The sequence below is a fragment of the Crocodylus siamensis genome, chromosome 2 (genome assembly GCF_052110815.1).
Source record: "Crocodylus siamensis isolate JL-2025a chromosome 2, ASM5211081v1, whole genome shotgun sequence".
NCBI classification, from domain to species: Eukaryota; Metazoa; Chordata; order Crocodylia; family Crocodylidae; genus Crocodylus; species Crocodylus siamensis.
The window spans coordinates 33,146,019-33,165,845 of NC_143396.1; the positions used below are offsets into that span (position 1 = coordinate 33,146,019).

The 19,827-nt window shown below is 45.9% G+C and overlaps 1 protein-coding gene across 4 annotated transcripts in view; it reads right to left on the minus strand.

Annotated features, from left to right (window-relative positions):
* The window catches only part of FAM184B (family with sequence similarity 184 member B), a 90,657-nt gene extending 75,278 nt beyond the window's left edge, over positions 1–15,379 (minus strand). For 3 of the 4 annotated variants that reach the window (XM_090035666.1, XM_090035667.1, XM_090035665.1), the window contains exon 1: positions 15,166–15,379. In XM_090035666.1, the coding sequence (XP_089891792.1) occupies positions 15,166–15,300 (135 nt within the window). In that variant the 5' untranslated portion in view covers positions 15,301–15,379. The remainder of the gene's footprint in view (positions 1–15,165) is intronic. The other variant, XM_090035669.1, reaches the window with a different exon arrangement.
* Between the last annotated feature and the right edge of the window lie 4,448 nt (positions 15,380–19,827).

Here is a 19,827-nt window from a genome sequence, read left to right on the forward strand (position 1 = left end):
AGGCATGTGGCTGCATTTCCAGAATCAAAAGTGAATGTTTATTTATTTGCTCATTGGTTCAATCTATGCAATCTGCAAAAATTGAATCAATTCAGCTTCAGACCTTTTGATTGTGTGTACTTAGCCTAAAGGACTGCAGAGGCCTGCCTGCTACTCCACAATAGAACTTGTTTAGTTCTTTTCATTCACATATGCCTGCATTTACTGAACCTAGTTATCACTACCTGGTGTCAGAGGTGGCAAATGAGAAAATGTGAAAGAACTTGAATTTCAAACTGAAAAAGAAGCTGGAAGCAGAAAGCAAGCTCAGCACTGCAGCCCTACAGAAGGACAAGGGCTACAGTTAAGTGATCTTCCTGCACATTTATAGTTTAAGTAAAAGGACAGTTAGTCATGGAAGTTTAGCATCCTGTACTTGTCCTTCTGATGTTGGGCAATATAGCAAAGAACTGGAGGGCATTCAAGCAAAGGTTTGGTATCTAGCAGCCACAGGGGCAAAAGAGAAACATGAAAATCAAATCCTCAGTCTCCTTGTATATTGTGGGAGGAAGAAGCCCTGGTTGATTATAACACCTTTTTATCTTTGAAGGCCAAAATATGGACTTAAGTGTAATACTGTCCAAATTTGAGGAGTGCTGTATGCTAAAAAAGAATGAGACCCTTGAAAGACAGAACTTTTGTTATGTATAAGTAGACAACAGATGAAGTATAGACCAGTATGTTACTGAACTGAAGAGACTGAGTAAGAACTGTGGCTGCTTGTAGATGTTAAAAAAACAAAAAACAAAACCCTAAATGAGCTTTACCAGAAGCAGCGCAGTTCGACCTGGCTCTGCAGCATCTGTATAGACTGGGCATTTCAGCAGGGCTTTTTGGCACTGTTAGCTAACATGCCAAAGAAATCCCCACTTATACAGGTGTCGGGTGAGCTGAGTCCAGTTAAGATGCTACCTCTTACAGGCCTGTGCAAGGCTCAGTGCAGGAACATACCAGGTTTAAAATAAAGCACCTTTTTTGTTTGTTTGTTTTTTTAGTGGCTGCAAGAAGCTTGTATTTTTAGGAACTTGACAGAATCTCTGATTAGAAATAGGATTATTTGTGGCATTGCAGACACTGCATGACAAAAACCTATTGCATGGGGGAGATTTGTTCCTAGAAAAGACTGTCTATATGTGCAGGCCATAAACTGTGTAGGTCCAGGCTAAAGAGCTGAATGCATCATTTAATGCAACAGGCATGAAAACATGTGGCCAAAAAAGCCAATTTACAGGGTGGAATTTGCCATTGGCATGGAAGATGCTAATGGTGAGAGAGCAAATAAGTGTGGAAGGCAACATAGCCCCAAACGCTGTGCTGCATTTGGAAAGCTCTGTTTTAACTGTAACAAGAGAAACAGTTTTCTAGCTACAGATGCCAAACACAAAAGCTGCAAGGTGAGCATAAAGTGGAGAAGGGGGGGGTGTTAAAATAGGTTTGGTTGAATCAAGCAAAATCAGTGAAAGGGACTGAATTTTGGCTGTGGATGTGCAAGGAGCAATGATTTAATTCAAATTGGACACTGGAGCTCAAGTTACTATTTTACCAGAATGTGAATACCGAGAATTAAAATTCAGACCAAAAGTGAGGCCAACAAACATCAAAATAACTGGCTATTCAGGAACAAACATACCAGTGCAAGGGAGGTGAACTGGAAACATCTCACTGGAATACAACTCACACTCATTACAGTACCACCAATTTTGGGTCTGGCAACTTGAGAGAAACTGAATCTACTTAAGTGTGTGCTTGCATTACATGCATGCCTCCTGATGATGACCCCTTGGCTGCCACAGACCAAATCTGAACAATCTTCTTAGGAAGAAACCAACTACTCCAGAAATGGTACTTTTGCATATTATCCAAGACTCTAAACTAGAATTTTAAAAAGATTTTCTAAGATTAAAACTCTTATTTTCTACTTTCTTCTAGACATTTAATGGAACACTAGATCCTTTTAAGCTTTATTGCTTTTTTTTCTCTAAAAGAATATCAATGCTCATGTTAAATGCAAAGTGTAGAACATTTCAAACAAAAATATTAAATGAGGTGATTTAAAACAGTAGCTTGGATTTTGTCCATAATTTCTATTGTAAATCAGCTTTTATTTGCTAATCATTAAAAACTGTCAGGTTTTCTGAAAACTTAGTGCAGCTGCTGATGACTACTATAGCAAGAAGGTAATTTCAATATATAAATGTGGCAAGAATCCCAGGATATTAAATTATATTTTCCCAATAACTATCAATGTGGAATAATCTCCACAATTTCCAAGAGACTGGCTTAAAATTATAACCACATATTCAATTATGAAAAATGTTCTGGCTAAGCCACAGAACTGGATCTCAGAAAAATGAAGATTCTTGGTTCAAGTGCATTTCCTGTGTGACACTAGATGATATTTATTTACTGAGGATTAAGGCCAACATTTTTGAACTTGGATGACCAACATTAGATTTTTAAATAAACACAGTCATGCAGCTATATAAATGGGTTGGTTATCATTGGTGCCGAGCACTTCCAGCTCTCTTACCTGCGTGGTTTGTGTTTAACTCCACTAGGCTGTTATAGGAGTGCACAGACGAAACAGACACGTGTACTCCCAGCTGGTGTATCTCTTCCTTCCTTCCTTTCAAAAAAAAAAAATCCTTCTCTCTCTCCACAGACTCTCTTTTTTTTTAAATGGATAAAGAGTGTTTTTGTCTGATTAAACTACTCCTGTAGTAGGCAGCTCCTGAAGTACACTAGGACTCGCCTCTCCCCCTTCCAGCAACATACTTAAGCATGTGCTTATATTTAAGTATGAAAACCAAACCACTGATTTTTGGCAGGCACAACAGTACCTTAAACCATTTTTTCCTCTGAATAATACTGTCTTATTGAAAACCCTGCAATTCCTAAAGACAACGAAACATGTAATGTTACTTTTGCAATAAGGCCTTAAAAAATCACCAAACTGTCTGTTAGTGGCTGTCTGAGGAAAGTCAGTTTTAGCATGAAGGACTTAACTGAAAATATTTTGCCCTCGGCTTCCAGTTCAACCTTAAGACAGTAGAAACATGAAAGGAAGGTCTTGTTGCTAACAGTGGACTGAAACCCCAGCTTCTCCTAGCTTTTGGTTCACCAGATAATATTGCTACATACTTTACTAGGCAATACTATGCCTCCCAGGCTCAACTTCAGAAACTAAAGTCTGGAGTAGCAAATCGAGATTGAGACCCACTGGCAGAGCTGCAGAGAAAAAAAGCTTATAGATAATGAATGTCTACAATATACCTACTTCTTGCCAGCCCTGTCAGAATTGCCTTTTAAATGAAAGCTGATCCACTTTCCTCAGTGGCTTTCCTTGAACATTCATTTGCATTTTCCTTCTTGTCTGAAGTGAAAAGGACTATCCTAGGAATTGCTAGATACCTGCAAGCCCTACTACAGCCAGTGAGAGTGATTGATACACAGTGCTACTCAGGATCAGGCCCAAAGTTGTTAATAAAAACTGCTGTTTCTTTCTAGACTGCTGTAGAGACCAGAAGTATAAAGAACTGGCAAGCACAATACGTGGAGGGCTGCAGCATCATTTAGTCAGATCCAGTAAAGTAATTAAGTTAAATTACTAATAGGAAGTCAACAACATTCTGCATTCAGCTGGAACCATGAAACTGTGCTGACTTCAAATCCTACTATGCGAACCCATTGGAATTGCACAGGTGTACCGAGAACGGAATATGGTCTTTGTATCAGTCAGTCACCACTGCTGCTGTTTGAAGCATGGAAGTTATCATTTGTAGGATGAGCTTTTTGTTTTACATCTCTTCTGTTCTGAAAACAAAGCATCTGAAATCAAAATTCAGCTGAAACTGCTACCCTTTTATTTAGTCAAAATCATGAAGCCTTGCATAATTTCTATGACTGATCTCCTAAATTTGTAGCAAAGAGAGAGTTTTCATACAGAAGTTTCACACAGAATTAGCAACCACAATACTGCACTCAAACCAAATCCGTAATCTGTTTTTTTCTCTCTATCCTTTCTCACACATATATCAGGCATCAAAACATCTCTTCAGAGTACACACATTAACTATTATATACAGAGAACTGCTAAAAGAAAGGTATTCTTCAACCAGTCCCCCCCCCCAAAAAAGATACATAGTTCTTAAAATTCAGGATTTCAGAAATTAAAAGCTGATCTCTCTCAAGCTTATTTGAGGGTGAAACTTTGTAACTTTTTTTTCTACAAACAATGAAAGCCAGATAACAATTTCTTATTTTTCAAATGAAGATAGATGCTTACATAATCACTCGACTCCAGGAGCTGGGACCTCAAGGAAAATAACAAGTGCCCTCATTTGTGCAATGTGATCGGCAATACGATGCCCGCTACACTTCCATTGTTGTACTACGGTGTGGTCACATAAAAGGAGGATTTCAAGCACAGAAAACTGAGCGTCTAGGTAAGTTTTTGAACAGTGAGGTAGTGCCTGTGATTATCAGTTGTTCTAAATATCATGGCACTGATGTACAGAAAATATTTTGTCAAAAAGAAGTGTCTGTATTACACTGTATTAAACGCATACACATCTCTCCCTTTGGCCCACCCATGTTTAAGCTTTACACTGTGACCTTCCTTCAAGCCATCTCTGCTCATGGTTTCATTTAAATTCTAATACATCAAACTAGGGGTACACCAATAGAGACTTTTGCAGCCCATACTGACCGCCAATTTTTAAGGAAGCACATGAGCCAATACTGATCCGATTTCCAATACCCAGCCTGGCAGCGTGCAGAGCTGCCTCCAGCTGGTAAGTCTAGTGTGGTGGAAGGGGCTGGGAGGGCAGATCAAGGCCCCCATGGTGAGGGAGGAGTGGGGCTGGGGCAAGTGCTGCCCAGGCTGGGCAGGGAGGGTGCAGCACAGAGCCATTGCCTGTCTGGGGGGCACAGGGAAGGGGGGCGGCTCCTACCACAGTGTGCCACTCAGCCAGGAGCTGTTGGTCTGGCAGCTCATCCAGTGCTCGCCTACTCATCCAGCAGCTCCTGTCACTTGTCCAGGAGGCTGGGGGTGGGGTGGAAATATGGATCTGCGTGGGGCGGGCTAGGGTTGGGACTGCGCTATGCTCTCCTTGGAGGGGCAGGGCTGCAGCCACAAATTCACTGTAGCCCCTTCCCACAGCCCCATCCCTGCAGGAAGAGTTTGGTGCAGCCCCAGCCCACCCTGCGCAAATCCGGAGGCACATGCTCCCCCATGACCTCCTGGATAAGTGGTGGGAGCTGCTGGACAAGCAGGCGAGCATTGGATGAATGCTAGGCAATGGCTCCGAGCCCAGTGGTGTGCAGCGGCGGGAGCCACCCCGCCACACACACTCCCCATGGCCCCCGGATGAGCCATGGCTCCATGTCATGCCTGACCTGCCCAAGCTGGGCAGCGCTTGCCCCACCCCCTCCTTCAGGGCAGGGGCCTTGATATGCACCCCAAGCCCCTTCCCTTCCACCAGACTTACCAGCTGGACGCAACTCTCCACGCTGCTGGGCTGTGCTCCTTGCTGCCTGTGTTGCGCTCTGGCTGCATGCATGCATGGACCATTTATTGGCCTGATATAGCCAATTTTCCTATATAGTAAATTTTCTTTATATCGGTGCCGATCCAATATCAGACCAACGTATGGGTGCACCTCTACATCAAACTCTTACAGTTCCATTATGTGATGTTTAAAGTTAAGTTTAGTCATTTTCACACAACCAAACTGATGTTCTTTTATATCTCTTGCACACAGTTTTATTAATAACCATTTCTAACACCACTTTGATATTTTTGTTGCTTTTATATTTTACAAGCTATATATGTAATCTCACCCTTTCTATGTACCGAGCAACAAAACAAGAAAAATTGCATGTGGCTGAGGCAAAAAAAAAATAGTGCCCAGATCTTGCTTCCTGGGAATAGAATTATTTTTAATTTATTTATTCATTTATTTGATTTATACACCACCCTTTGAAACAAGGGCTCATGGCAGTTTACAATAAGAAAACAGCAACTTAAAAATAGGAGAGTGACAACAGATCAAAAAACAATTTCAAAGGGAATTAGAATATCAAGATCAGATCACCAGATCATTAGATGCAGGGGTAGCAGTGAATATAGTCTCCCTGGACTTCCGGAAGGCTTTTGACACTGTCTCTCACCCTGTTCTCATTAAGAAACTGGGGGGCTGTGGTGCTGACACCCACACAGTCAAATGGGTCGCCAACTGGCTGGAGGGCCGCACCCAGAGGGTGGTAGTGGATGGGTCCTTCTCAACCTGGAAGGACGTGGGCAGTGGGGTTCCGCAGGGCTCGGTCCTCGGGCCTGCACTGTTCAACATCTTCATCAGTGATTTGGATGAGGAGGTAAAAAGCACCCTGTTCAAATTTGCTGATGACACTAAGATGTGGGGGGACGTGGGCACACTGGAAGGATGCGACAGGCTACAATCAGACCTAGACAGGTTACAAGGGTGGGTGGACGAGCATAGGATGGGTTTCAACACAGACAAGTGATGCACCTCGGGAGGAACAACTGGCACCATACCTACAGGTTAGGGAACTTCCCTCTTGTCAGCACGGAGGCGGAAAGGGATCTGGGGGTCATCATTGACTCCAAGATGAACATGGGCTGGCAGTGTGGAGAGGCAGTTAGGAAGGCCAACCGCAACTTGGCGTGCATCCACAGATGCATCTCAAGCAGGTCCAAAGAGGTGATCCTCCCCCTCTATGCGGCACTGGTCAGGCCGCAGTTGGAGTACTGCGTCCAGTTCTGGGCGCCGCACTTCAAGAGGGATGTCGACAGCATGGAGAGGGTCCAGAGGAGGGCCACTCGTATGATCAGGGGACAACAGGGCAGGCCCTGCGGGGAGAGGCTACGGGACCTGAACCTGTTCAGCCTCCAAAACAGAAGGCTGAGGGGGGATCTTGTGGCCTGTTATAAACTAGTCAGGGGGGATCAGCAGGCATTGGGGGAGTCCCTGTTCCCCCGAGCACTACCAGGAGTGACCAGGAATAACGGTCACAAGCTGGCAGAGGGTAGGTTTAGGTTAGATATCAGGAGGCGCTACTTCACTGCCAGGGTGGCTAGGGTCTGGAACCAGCTTCCAAGAGAAGTGGTGCAGGCTCCTACCCTGGGGGTGTTTAAGAGGAGGTTAGATGAACATCTTGCTGGGGTCATTTGACCCCAGTATTCTTTCCTGCCATGGCAGGGGGTCGGACTAGATGATCTGCTCAGGTCCCTTCCAACCGTAGAAACTATGAAACTATGAAACTAAGATCCAACAGTGACCCCCTGAACAGCATCTTATACTAGGTATGATTGCTAAATGCCTACAACAATGGGAAGGGTTCACATCACTTCTGAAAGATCCCCGGGCTTGGGCTTAGGTAAGCCTCAAGAGGGGTAGAGTTCCAGAGGTGAGGAGCAACTACAGAGGATGACCTTCCACATGTTTTCACCAAGAGGATTCTTGTAAGAGGCTGTCCTTGACTGACCTTGGGGATTTCAATGGGACATAAGGGAGAATGCAGTGGTATGGCAGGGGACAATTTTCCAACCTTGTGGGTTACGATTATCATAGTTACTTGGTTTCGCTGCCTGCCCCCACAGCTTTTTCCCCCCCTGCTGCCCCTGCTCCACCTACCCCCGAGCTTGCTTCCCTTGCTGCCACCTCTCCCCACAGCAGCCGCTGCTGCCCCCGCCCCCCCCAACCACTATTTCATAGCTTGGCTGGGGCTGGAGCCACCATATGCTCCAAACCCTAGGCTAAAGCAGGGCCAGAGAATAAGTGGCAAGCTGGGTGGCAGAGGCTACAGGGGGAAGACATATTGGCAGGAGAGCCAGGTGAGACAGGAGTCAAGTGAGGAGGTCAGGTGCCAGGTGGTTGGCAGTGCAGGCTGTGGGAAAGGCAGGCCATAGAGAAGCACAAGTGGGAGACGGCACAGGTGGCAAGGAGCAAGAGACGGAGGAGACAAGGGGCAGGCCATTTGGCTCCCCTGCTGCCTACCACCCTGCTGCTGCTTGCCCCACTGCAGTGGTTAGGGGTGCATACAAATTTAAGAAGACCCTCCAATAATTATATTCTATACATGAAAAATGTATAAGTTTCCTATATATAGAATTGGGGGGTCATCTTAAATTCAGAATCATCTTGGATTTGGATAAATATAGTACTTGTGTAGAATCCCAATCCCCACTACAGGAACCCAGAAGCAAGGGGTTCAGTACCTCTCTCATTAGTATAAGCCCCTTTTCCTCCTTCCTCAGCAACCTGACCAGGTCATTGGTTATGAGAAGGGATCCTGGTTTTCTCTGTTTAAAAACTACAAATTCTCTGGTTTAAAAAGGAAAAATGTTCCCAAATCAGAGCTCCCCCTGCCCTTTGCTTATCAGGATACAGATCCAGCTGCAGCTGTCCCCCCTGCTGTTTTATGGTGTTGAGCAGTCCTGACATGCCAATGCCCTGCCTCTGCCCCTCACTCCCAACCCACAGCCTCATAGCCCTGCCAGTGCCCCTCACTCCCAACCAGTCCTCCTGGAAGGGGCCCCCAGCTGTCTTCCCCAGCCCTCCCAGATGGGTCCCCACCTACCCCCACCCTGGAAAGGCCCATGCAGACACAATCAGGACTCCAGCAAGGGAAAGGAGTGAGGGGGTCCTTTCAGGACAGCAGGGAGCTGTGTGCCCGGGCTGCTGGGGGCCAGTGCCCATGCTCTCAGGGGCAGGGGGGCCACATATAGCTGGGGTACACTGGCTGGCTGGGTGGGCATGTCTAAGCCACACAGTGCAGTGTGGGAACTCCAGCCTGTGGTCCCTTCTCCTCCCTCCAGCCCACACCCAGGCTGGACTCTACTGGCTGCTGCCTGCACAAGTGGGAGTCACCACAGCCGTCACTGGCAGCACTGAAACTGCCTGGAGCCCCTGGCCTTCTTCCAGCTGCTCACAGCATGGCCCAACCAGAGCCATGTCTTCCCCACTGCACCCAGCCCCAGCTGGCAGCTTGTGGTGCCCCAGCCACTGCCTGTGGTTCTGACCACACAGTTCCCTGCAGCTGCTGAAGGACCTCCCCGCCCCCTTGCGCTGTTGGAGAGGCAGGCGCCTCTGGGTGAGCCCCGCTGGCAACAATGCCAAGTTGGGCTCATTAGCAACACCGAGTGCTGCCTCAGACCCCCATCTGCTCCACTGCAGCCCTGGTGCCCGGACACCTTCCCCCAGCACCAGCAGGCGCACACACACACGCGCACACACACACAGATTCCCACTCACACAAGCCTCACACCCACATCCACATACCTCTGCCACACACAAACTCACACATATGGCCCACACAAAGCCCCCTGGACAATCCACAAGCCCTGGCCCTCCAACCCTCCTGTCTCATAGGCTCACCTATATCCAGCTGCCAGGGCTGCTCCTACCACCTTGCCTGGCTGTAGGCCAGCCACGTGTGTGTGTGCACATATGCACTTGGCACCCCCTGCCTCCAATCGCCCTCTTGCCATGCCCCTGAGCTCCAAGCAGCTCCTTGCAGCCTGGAACACTTCCAGCCTGAAAGGGGAAACCTGCAGTTTCTTGCTTCAAAGAGGAAAATCCGCAATTTTCTCTTTCAAGGAGGAAAATCCCCGTTTTCCCACAGAGAACAGAAACCTGGATCCCTGGTTATGGGCCTACTTCTTTGATAGAATTAGACACTGTTGAAAAGGAGTAAATGAGTAGCATTATAATGGATCCCAATTTCCAATGTATAATTTGATCCAGTGATTAGTACACAACAGGGGAGGGAATATAAAGTAGCCACCACATACCAGCTGTATCTCATGTGTTTCACATTCATTTTCTAGGAATTAGCCAAATATGCAGGTTCACACTCTGTTTATTTCACATAACATTATTTCTGCTACCACTGAAAACTCTTCTAATCCTGGGATGGGTGGAGGCAGTTTTTCCAGGACACAGAGCAGATCCCAACCTTTACATTAAGTTGGGATCTTAATATATGAAAAGGGGCAGATTATTATATTCAGCTGACCCTAAAGGGCCAATTTATTGCAATCTGGAATTTGGCTAGGAGAAGGTGGTCAATAAGAAGAAAACCCCTCAAAGCTGTCAAGCTAACATACTTTGCCTTTTTTCCCTAAAGAGAAGTCATTTTTTCAGGGGCCAAATTAAGGCCTGATGGAATGCATGAGAGATTTTCTGCCTCTGCTTCTTTTTGAGGGTCTAGCATAATATCACTGCATCTATAAAAATAAGTAAGCATGTAACTACCCCTCTCCCCAATTTTGCAATGAGCTCTCTACAGGTACAACCTTAGTAAGCATCTAAATGCAAAAAAAAAAAAAAAAAAAAAATGTACAGAAAAGCCACATCCAGTGACTTAGGCATTTGCTTTTCAGAAGTATTTTTATGGAGCTTCAGGAATAAATCATCTCCATCTTAGATGATTTAGCAGTGAGTAACTTTTACACAAGCAAAAACATATACCTTCTTTGATTTAATGGTGGAATTTTAACAAAGAACTTTAAGCCCTTGACCACTGATATGCAAGAGTGTAAAGGGCTTTGGAAACATCTGAAGTGAGTTTTACTACTAATGGAAAATGCTATTTATTTTTCTAATACAAAGATAAATTAATGTTACAAAACACTATTTTGTTATTCTATTCTATCTTGGCAAAGAATTAAAAAACTTCTCTCAATATTTAATTGGAATTAAAGGTACTTTAAAACAGCTTTTCTGTATGACTAGTGCTTGTAGAAGGTACTGAACCAAAATCTTCTATTTAGCCACAAGCTCAATATAAGGCTTGACAATACAAACTTCATCATATCTCTCTTACCAATAAACTTCAAGTCTGCTCTGGATGGATCACCTGCAGTGGCTGAGTTAGCAACCCTATGAAATTCCAGTGCTGCAAATTACAATTTATTATCATTTTTTAAAATTTAACTAATAAATATGATCCTCACTATTGTTTTTCAAATAGGAGAGAGAAGGAAGTAATTCAAAAGCTCAACTTTTGACTGTAAACCTGATGGAGCAACTCAAATCATTTCAGCAAACCCTCTTGGTTACTCCATGGAACAGAAAATTAGAGGAGTTGTTAGAAGGTTTCAGACATTTAATCTTTACCTACAGGTGAACTGGGCAGTGACAGAAACCGAGCAGAAGATCAAAAATGAACAGTCATTTCAAGAAATCTTAATATTCACTTGCCAATAATAATTATTTTGTTGTGGGATGAGGAACTGGTTGGGATAAATAAAAAAGTAACACTGTTTCTTTAAGTACTTATATTCAGGGCCAGATTAAACCTTTAGTGGGCCGTAGGCAAACAAACCTGTGGGACACCCCCCCCACCACCACACCAGCGCTACCACCTGCAGAAAGCGGGGCTTGAAGCCACCACTAGGAAGCAGCTGCCACCACAGTGAGGCTGGCGGAGAGGAAGGGAAGCAGACAGGGCCATTTGCACTACCGCAATGGAGGAAAAGGGCCCTAGGCATATGCCTAGTTTGCCTATGCGTTAATCCAGCCCTGCTTATATTGGTTTCATTCCTATAGCAACAGGGGTGTCAAACATGTTGTTTCACAGGTCAGATCTGGCCCATGAGTTACCAACAGGCTACTAGAAATTAGAAGGATGTCGGTCAGGCCCTCAGGGACCATGACCCCAGGGAGATGGGAGTTCGAGAAGTGTGGTTGCTTCTCAAGGAAGCGATCCCCAATGCACAAGCTAAATCTATTCCAACACGGAGGAAAGGCAGCAAGAAGGCACAGCAGCCCTCCTGGCTCTCCAGGGACCTAGCGGACCTCCTGAGGCTAAAAAGGAAAGCCTACAAAGGATGGAGGACGGGATTCACCTCCAAGGAGAATTATTCTGCGCTGGTCCGGTCCTGCAGGGAGCAAACCAGGAAAGCCAAGGCTGCAACTGAACTCCAACTAGCTTCAAGCATCAAGGACAACAAAAAGTCCTTTTTCAGATATGTGGGGAGCCAGAGGAAAAGCAAGGGCAACGTTGGACCCCTGCTAAACCAGATGGGGCAACTGACAACTGACGCCCAGGAAAAAGCCAACCTATTAAATAGGTACTTTGCGTCAGTCTTTCATCAGTCCCATGGGACACCCATGCCTGCTATGGGACAGGGAGATCCGGGTGATGGGGATCCCCTACCCTTCATAAATGCTGACCTCGTGAAGGAACATCTTGAGAAGCTGGATACCTTCAAGTCACCCGGCCCTGACAATCTGCACCCCAGGGTACTCAAGGAGCTGGCGAGCGTCATAGCCCAGCCCCTGGCACGGATCTTTGAAAACTCCTGGCGCTCTGGTGCAGTGCCCGAAGACTGGAAGAAGGCCAGTGTGGTGCCGATCTTCAAGAAAGGGAGGAGAGTGGATCCGGCTAACTACAGGCCCATTAGCCTGACTTCTATCCTGGGGAAGATCTTAGAAAAGTTTATTAAGGAGGCCATCCTTGATGGACTGGCCCAGGCTAACATCTTAAGGGATAGCCAGCACGGGTTTGTTGCGGGTAGGTCTTGTTTGACCAATCTCATTTCCTTCTATGACCGGGTGACCTATCACCTGGATGAGGGAGAAGAGATTGATGTCATATATCTTGACTTCAAAAAAGCTTTTGATCTGGTATCCCATGATCACCTCTTGGCCAAACTGCCCAGTTGCATCCTTGGCTCCACCACAATCCGCTGGCTGGGAAATTGGCTCCGTGGTCGGACCCAGAGGGTTATAATTGATGGCAGTCACTCATCGTGGTGCCCTGTGACCAGTGGGGTCCCTCAAGGCTCTGTCCTTGGACCCATACTGTTCAACATCTTCATTAATGATGTGGACATTGGAGTCAGGAGTGGACTGGCCAAGTTCACCGATGACACCAAACTTTGGGGCAAAGCATCCACGCCAGAAGGTAGACGGGTGATCCAGGCTGACCTGGACAAGCTCAGCAAATGGGCAGACGAGAACCTGATGGTGTTTAACACCGAAAAATGCAAGGCTCTCCACCTTGGGAGGAAAAACCTGCAGTGTCCTTATAGGCTCGGCGGTGCTACACTGGCTAGCACTACAGAAGAAAGAGACTTGGGGGTCATCATTGACCACAAGAAGAACATGAGCCTGCAATGCGATGCTGCAGCTAATAAAGCGACCAAAATGCTGGCTTGCATCCATAGATGCTTCTCGAGCAAATCCTGGGACATCATTCTCCCCTTGTACTCGGCCTTGGTGAGGCCGCAGCTGGAGTACTGCGTCCAGTTTTGGGCTCCACAATTCAAAAAGGATGTGGAGAAGCTTGAGAGAGTCCAGAGGAGAGCCACACGCATGATCAGAGGTCAGGAAAACAGATCTTACGATGATAGGCTGAGAGGCATGGGACTCTTTAGCCTGGAAAAGCGTAGGCTCAGGGGTGATCTGATGGCCACCTACAAGTTTATCGGGGGTGACCACCAGGATCTGGGGGAACGTTTGTTCACCAGAGCGCCCCAAGGGATGACTAGGTCGAATGGTCACAAACTCCTGCAAGACCGTTTCAGGCTGGACATAAGGAAGGATTTCTTTACTGTTCGAGCCCCCAAGGACTGGAACAGCCTGCCATCGGAGGTGGTTCAAGCACCTACATTGAACACCTTCAAGAGTAAATTGGATGCTTATCTTGCTGGGATCCTATGACCCTTTGGGCAGGGGGCTGGACTCGATGATCTCCCGAGGTCCCTTCCAGCCCTGATGTCTATGAAATCTATGAAACTGGTCGGCATGGTCTCCTACGTAATCTGGGCCCCAGGGCCTTGATGGACATGCCAGTCAGCAACAGGGTTTGAATGTCTCAAGTAGTGAAAACGTATGCCACATCTGTATTTGGATTGTTAGGTTACATTTACTGAAAGATCAAAGAGTGTGCTAATGGACGTATGTGTACTCATGTGCAAAATGTGCAGCCATCTGTGTACATAAAAATAAATATTGAATTACTATATATACATGCACACAGAAACAAAATACTTGTGTGTAAACATATCTGCATGGACTTGTACAAGTTTAAATACAACACATCCCTGCATTTTTTCTTCAAGAGGAAAAAGTGAACCCACAAATACTAAAACACAGTAACCCTTCCCAGGGAATATTTACCTCTTAATGTTTAACTTTCACACTAGTTGTGTCTCTCTCTTCATGTATTTGTAAGTTACTTTGTAGTTAGTGCTTTAATTAATGAAGAAAAGACCGGAGGTGAGTAAATTGCTGGACTCTATACAGAACTGATTGTGTGTCCTGTTAGATCAGGGAGAGTGCACAAGATAATCTAAAAAGAGGGAGGGGGAAAATATGGACTTAGACAAGTAATAGGACAGGGAGAGGTACTTCAAATGGTCATCTGGTCCAACTTGCTCCTGTCCTCGAAAAATGTTCAAAACTTCCACCAAGATTTCAGAACCTCGTGGGTGGTGTTCCAGCTCTTGCCCACCCTCATAGGCCAAGTTCTCCCTGCTATCTAACCCTTGTAATTTGAGCCCATTACTTATTCCCCCGTGGACACAGAGACCAATCGATCACATTTCAGGACTACGGATTTTTTCCCCTCTTAGGACTGACAAAGGAGCCGCGCAGACAGCGGAGCAGGCAGGCAGTGCTGCTTGAGATTCTTGCCTGCTACACGGAGTGGACAAGCCGCGAGAGCTCCGCTACTGTAACCCAGTATGAAACAGGGTAATGCCGCTTACAGCCCAGAGACACAACCGCACGGCAGGGCGGTGTGGGCTCCCCTCCCTCTCCTCGGCGGATATTTTTGCTGTTTGCACGCATTCACGACCGCGGCTCTACATGGCAGCGTTACAATGCACGCAGCCGAGGTCCGGCTCTGAGAGCAGCATCCTCCAGCCCCAGCTGATCCTTGTAACGAGAAGGGCCGGGTGACAGGCTGGCCAGCAGGCAGACACCCCCTGCACGGCACGTGGGCGAGTGCACGGGCGATTTGTACCCCCCGAAGGGCCGCGATTTGCGGGGAAGTTTGCGCCCCCCCCGGCATCCTTGTGCTCTCCGCCCGGCAGGAGGATGGGAAGTTTGCGGGCAGCCCCCGCCAGGCGCCGAGCAGAGAGCCCTGCCTTACCTTGGTGAGCTGGGCGATCTTCTTGCACATTTTCGTGTGCATCTCCCGGCCGCGCTCCTCTGCCGGGCTGCAGCGAGCGCCCTGGGGGCCATTGCAAGTCCCGGGCGGACGGCTCTTGCTCGCGCCCGAGGCCATGGGGCTGGCCGCGCGGGGCTGTGCGGAAGGGCGGCGAGTCCGCGCCTGCCCCGCGCCCCGCCCCGCACACACGCAGCCCAACTTCAGGCCCCGCCCCCTCGGCACACGCCCCGCTCCCGCGGCCGGGCGGCCGAGCAGGGAGGCACGGAGCTCCCTGTGCAAGCCCCCGCCCAGGATTTTCCCCCGTTCCCTTCAAGTGGTTGCGCTTCCGCCAGCGGCTGGATGCCGCAGCTCCCCCGGGCGAGACGCGGAGCCGGCAGAATCCGTTTTTTGCAACAAGGTAGCTGGTCTGCTAAAAGATATCGCTTCTCCCACGAGTCCTGATTCCTCGGGCTGCAAGGGCTCATAGGCGCCTCGCTTCCGTGTGCCCGGCGCTGGCGCTTCGCGACCTGAACCAGCGGCAGGAAAAGTGGGGCAGGAAGGGGGAGAAAGGAAGGCCAGACTGGCCTGGGGGCAGCAAGCGATGGAGAAGTGAGAGGGACAGGAGGGCAGTGCTACAGAAACAGCGGGGAGGATGGAATAGACAGGGGAGAGGACGAAAGAAAAGTGGGGCAAGGGTAGGGAGAGAAGCAAAAGCAAAGAATTGTCCTCCAGACTCCCCGGGGGAGCCCTGCCATGATGAGAAGGAGCACCCGCTCTCTCTTCTGATCGGTCTGGGGACCACATGCTAGTTAAGAAAAAATAACGGCTGACAGACAAAAAAAGGTGTGCACGATTTTATGATTTAAGGATGTGCTAAAGAGGTGGAACATGCTATGTAAGAATAAAGCCAAGCAGGTTATAATTAGGCTCAAAAATTGTTCCTTAAATTAGGTCTTGGCTGGCAGGGAAGCTTATTTATTAAACCTGTCAAAACAGTTTGGGAAGCAAATGTATTTCTTGTACAGAAATCGGGCTTGCACAAGAGTTATTAGCACCACATCAAGCTTTAATAAATAAAGGCCAGAAATAAGACCCTAATGTTTACAGTCCCTGTATGCGTGTTAGTACTTATACACAGCTTGGCAGCTTCCTTGACTTCTATTTTACTACTCAAGCCTACAACTTTATTCACATATCAGTGACTCTCAACCAAGGTGCTACAGTGCCCTGGCGTGCCTCAAGACCCTTTCAGGGATGCTGTGGTGTGCCACATAATGTGAACGCTTACGTGTACAAACACAATTCATGAGATGAAAAACAATCCATAGCGTTAAAAACTTTATTCCCTGTGGTGGCCTTTCTGAGTTCTTTGCAACAGAAGAATTGCTCTATTATGTTTATATAGTCAAAAACCAGAGTGAAAACTAAGAGCTGGCATTTTTTGAAGGATACCTTGAGTCTTTGGAGGGGTTTCTCAAGCCTGAAAAAGCTGAGAACCATGGATTTATACATGTTATGGGAACAGTGTCCATCTTGGATGGTATCCTGAGTGAGTATAAATCCTGCACACTTGCCTGTGCCTGGATCTGCTACTTGTAAAGAATGCAGACTATGTACTGCATAACTTAACAAATAAATGTAAGCTTCAAGTAGTTGCTTGGCTTTAAAGTGTTACATTTCAGTTTAACAATAGCATTTTGCTTCTAAATCAGGCATACTCCTGTTTTGATTGTCATTAGCAGATGACATTTCAGCTGAATCAAAGTATAGTATAGCCTAAAAAAAAAGATCAAGTTTCTAATTGAGAAAACTATAGCCTGTGCCCTTAATTTGAAAGGCTGGCTTTCCCTTGTTCTACCTATCCCACTCCTCCACTAGTAACTTGTTAAACTGGTGTGTGTGTATATTTATACAGTACAATAATAAATACTGCTACATATTTGGATCTCTGTCTTCAGATCCAAAGTTCACTGGGTTCAGTATGAGTCTTTCCATGGACTTGAATGGGGTTTACAGGGCTCAAATTCTGGCTGTTTTTTTGTGGGGGAGGAGCACTGGGGAAAATAAACTGTTGCCCCCCCTTAAATATTTTGGGGTGCCTTTTTTCCTCTGCAGAAAAAGAAAGGTCACTCAGAACAGCAACGGCAAGTGAATTAAATAACTCTTGGCCCCTATATGAATTCTTGTACAACAATAATACAGAAATGAAAAATAATTTTGTTAATATAAGACCACTTTACTCTTTCCTGCTGTCCTTTTAGTTTAGATAGGTAATGCACATGTTGTAAATATTCCCCCTGTACCAGTAACAATAAAACTTTCAAAGAGCCTCTAATCAATACCATTGGGGTTGGCAACCAGTAGCAGATGCAACCACTGTAATATTTATAACATTCTTACCATCTTTGACTAGTCAAACTTATGAGGTTCTTGCTCCATTTTTCCCTGAAGTACTCAAATAATGATTATTTAGTCTTTTTAATATGGATGTCAAGTTTTAAACATTTTGCACTGTTCAGACATCAGGATAATGTTATTTATGCCCTGACTTATAAGCATCAAAATATGTCTTACCAACAGAACCAAGAATCAACTTAATCAACTCACCTTCATTCTAAAAGCCCACATGTAAGTAATAAGAGCTGTGTCTGTTCCAAAAATAAATGACATTCCTTATTCAACAACACTGAAGAAGAATATTTACTTCATAATGATATTAACATGTGTGTTTAGGATATTATATCATTTATGTCCTGTAACTTGTTCTGAAAGCTTTTCAAAAACATTGTAAATACACAGCTCAATCCTTTCAGCATTTATCTACATGCCAGTCCCATGGGAGCCAGTGGGATTTTGTGCGTGTGTGTATCTGAGGACAGTATTAGATGGATACTCTGTATTATATTGCAGTGCTATTTTTCAGTCAAAGGCACAAATGCAATCTGCTGAACAATTTGGCTAGTCCTTACTTATTGTGACTTCTTTATTTCTATCTATTTATATTTCCTGAAATATTTTAAACTGTGCCAATTACTTACCAATGAAGTGGAGTGAAAGCTGTACAGAGCAGGGACTGCACATTCTTCCTCTTTCACTCTTCTTGGGGCTTGTGGGTGCTTCTGCAATTTAAGTAATATAGGATCATCATTTTTTTAATATTAAATTTGTTCCCAAAATAGCTTCTTGGAGCATAGCACATCAGGGCCTGATACTCCTCTCTTGTAATAAAAGCCCCACAGGATGGAAAGTGTTATTAAAAATAACCCTCAAAATGAGAGTTTCAGAGGAATGCTTCTCTATGAAGAAAGGTTATAATCTCACATAGGCTGTAGGTAGGGCAGCCTCAAAACACTGGTGATCCAATGGATTTAGAATCCAACCAGGTGGAGTTCAGAGGATGAGTAGAAAGGTCTGGCATTGCTGCCCATCTCCTTCTTGGCAGTATGACTTCCTCAGGAAATGTGGGGCCATTCTCACCATGAGTGCCCCAACTCTAGCTTCCCCCCCATTCTAAGTTTCTATTTGCCAGTTTTTGTGCAGCACCATGAATGACTTGTAAGTTACATGTACAGTCCTTTAAACTTCCATTAAAATTGCCTCTGATCCAGTTTTAATGAGTGCTGTGAAATTAACACTGCTATGAAATCAAGTCTGTTCTACAGGGTAAAGTTCAGATAAACTACCGACACCCATTGCCTCTCTAGTGCACTGATATTCAAGGATTGACAGGGGTACGTCTGCCTCCATGATCTATGCAATCTTGGCTTTTGGCTGAGTCTGCCAATTAGTGCAGAGTTGGTGGTGGTGTGGGTATTCTATAAGGAGCCTTGCATCTTACATATAAGCTAACAGCTATATAATAAATTAAACGGGAAAATCTTTCAAACTGGTAAACTAGAGAAAAAGGCACAGAAACCCATTTCTGACATATCCAGGCCTCCTGAAGTAGAAGTTATCATGGAGAGAGATAGAAATGCCACTACTCCAGTACTGTATCTGACACTTCTCATTATAAGATCCTGTTTTCAGTTGCTTCTAACCTCCAAAATTCAATAATTTGGGATGCCTTTTTCCATGCTGGGTCCCTGCCTCATGCTGATTTTTGTTTGGGAAAATTTTAACCCAAATGATTCCACTATTTTGGACAAGTGCGATGGGGATGAGAAGGAAGGGAGGCAGGAAAGATGTTTTGCCAGGCTACATTTCTTACCACCATTTAATTAAGAATCTTTACTTCCTGCATGTTTTTAGCAGAGACTGGAAATTTAGCAGGGGAAAGCTTGACTATTAAAGCTGCCGCAGGTCCGGGCACCAAGGGCCTTGAGCATGCCTGGCCCATGCCCCAAAGAGACTGTGGTGTCTGGTGTGTCTGAAAATAGGCTTTTGCTACTCACCTGAAAGTCTGCCCATGGGTGAATGACAAGCCTTTAAAAATCTAAACTTGTACACGCTTCATGTTAAATAAAGCCTTAGAGCCCAAATCTTCTCATTGTGCATGTTCCATTGACTCCCACCTCCAGCTGGACTGCATATGGCATCCTGGCAGAGCAGCTGAAAGGGAGCATTCTTCAGCCCAAGCCTCAGCGGGACTTTGACCGCAACTGCACTGACTGATTTGGGGCCCATTTGGAACTAGGCTAGGTTCTGTAACTGATGATGGGAGCT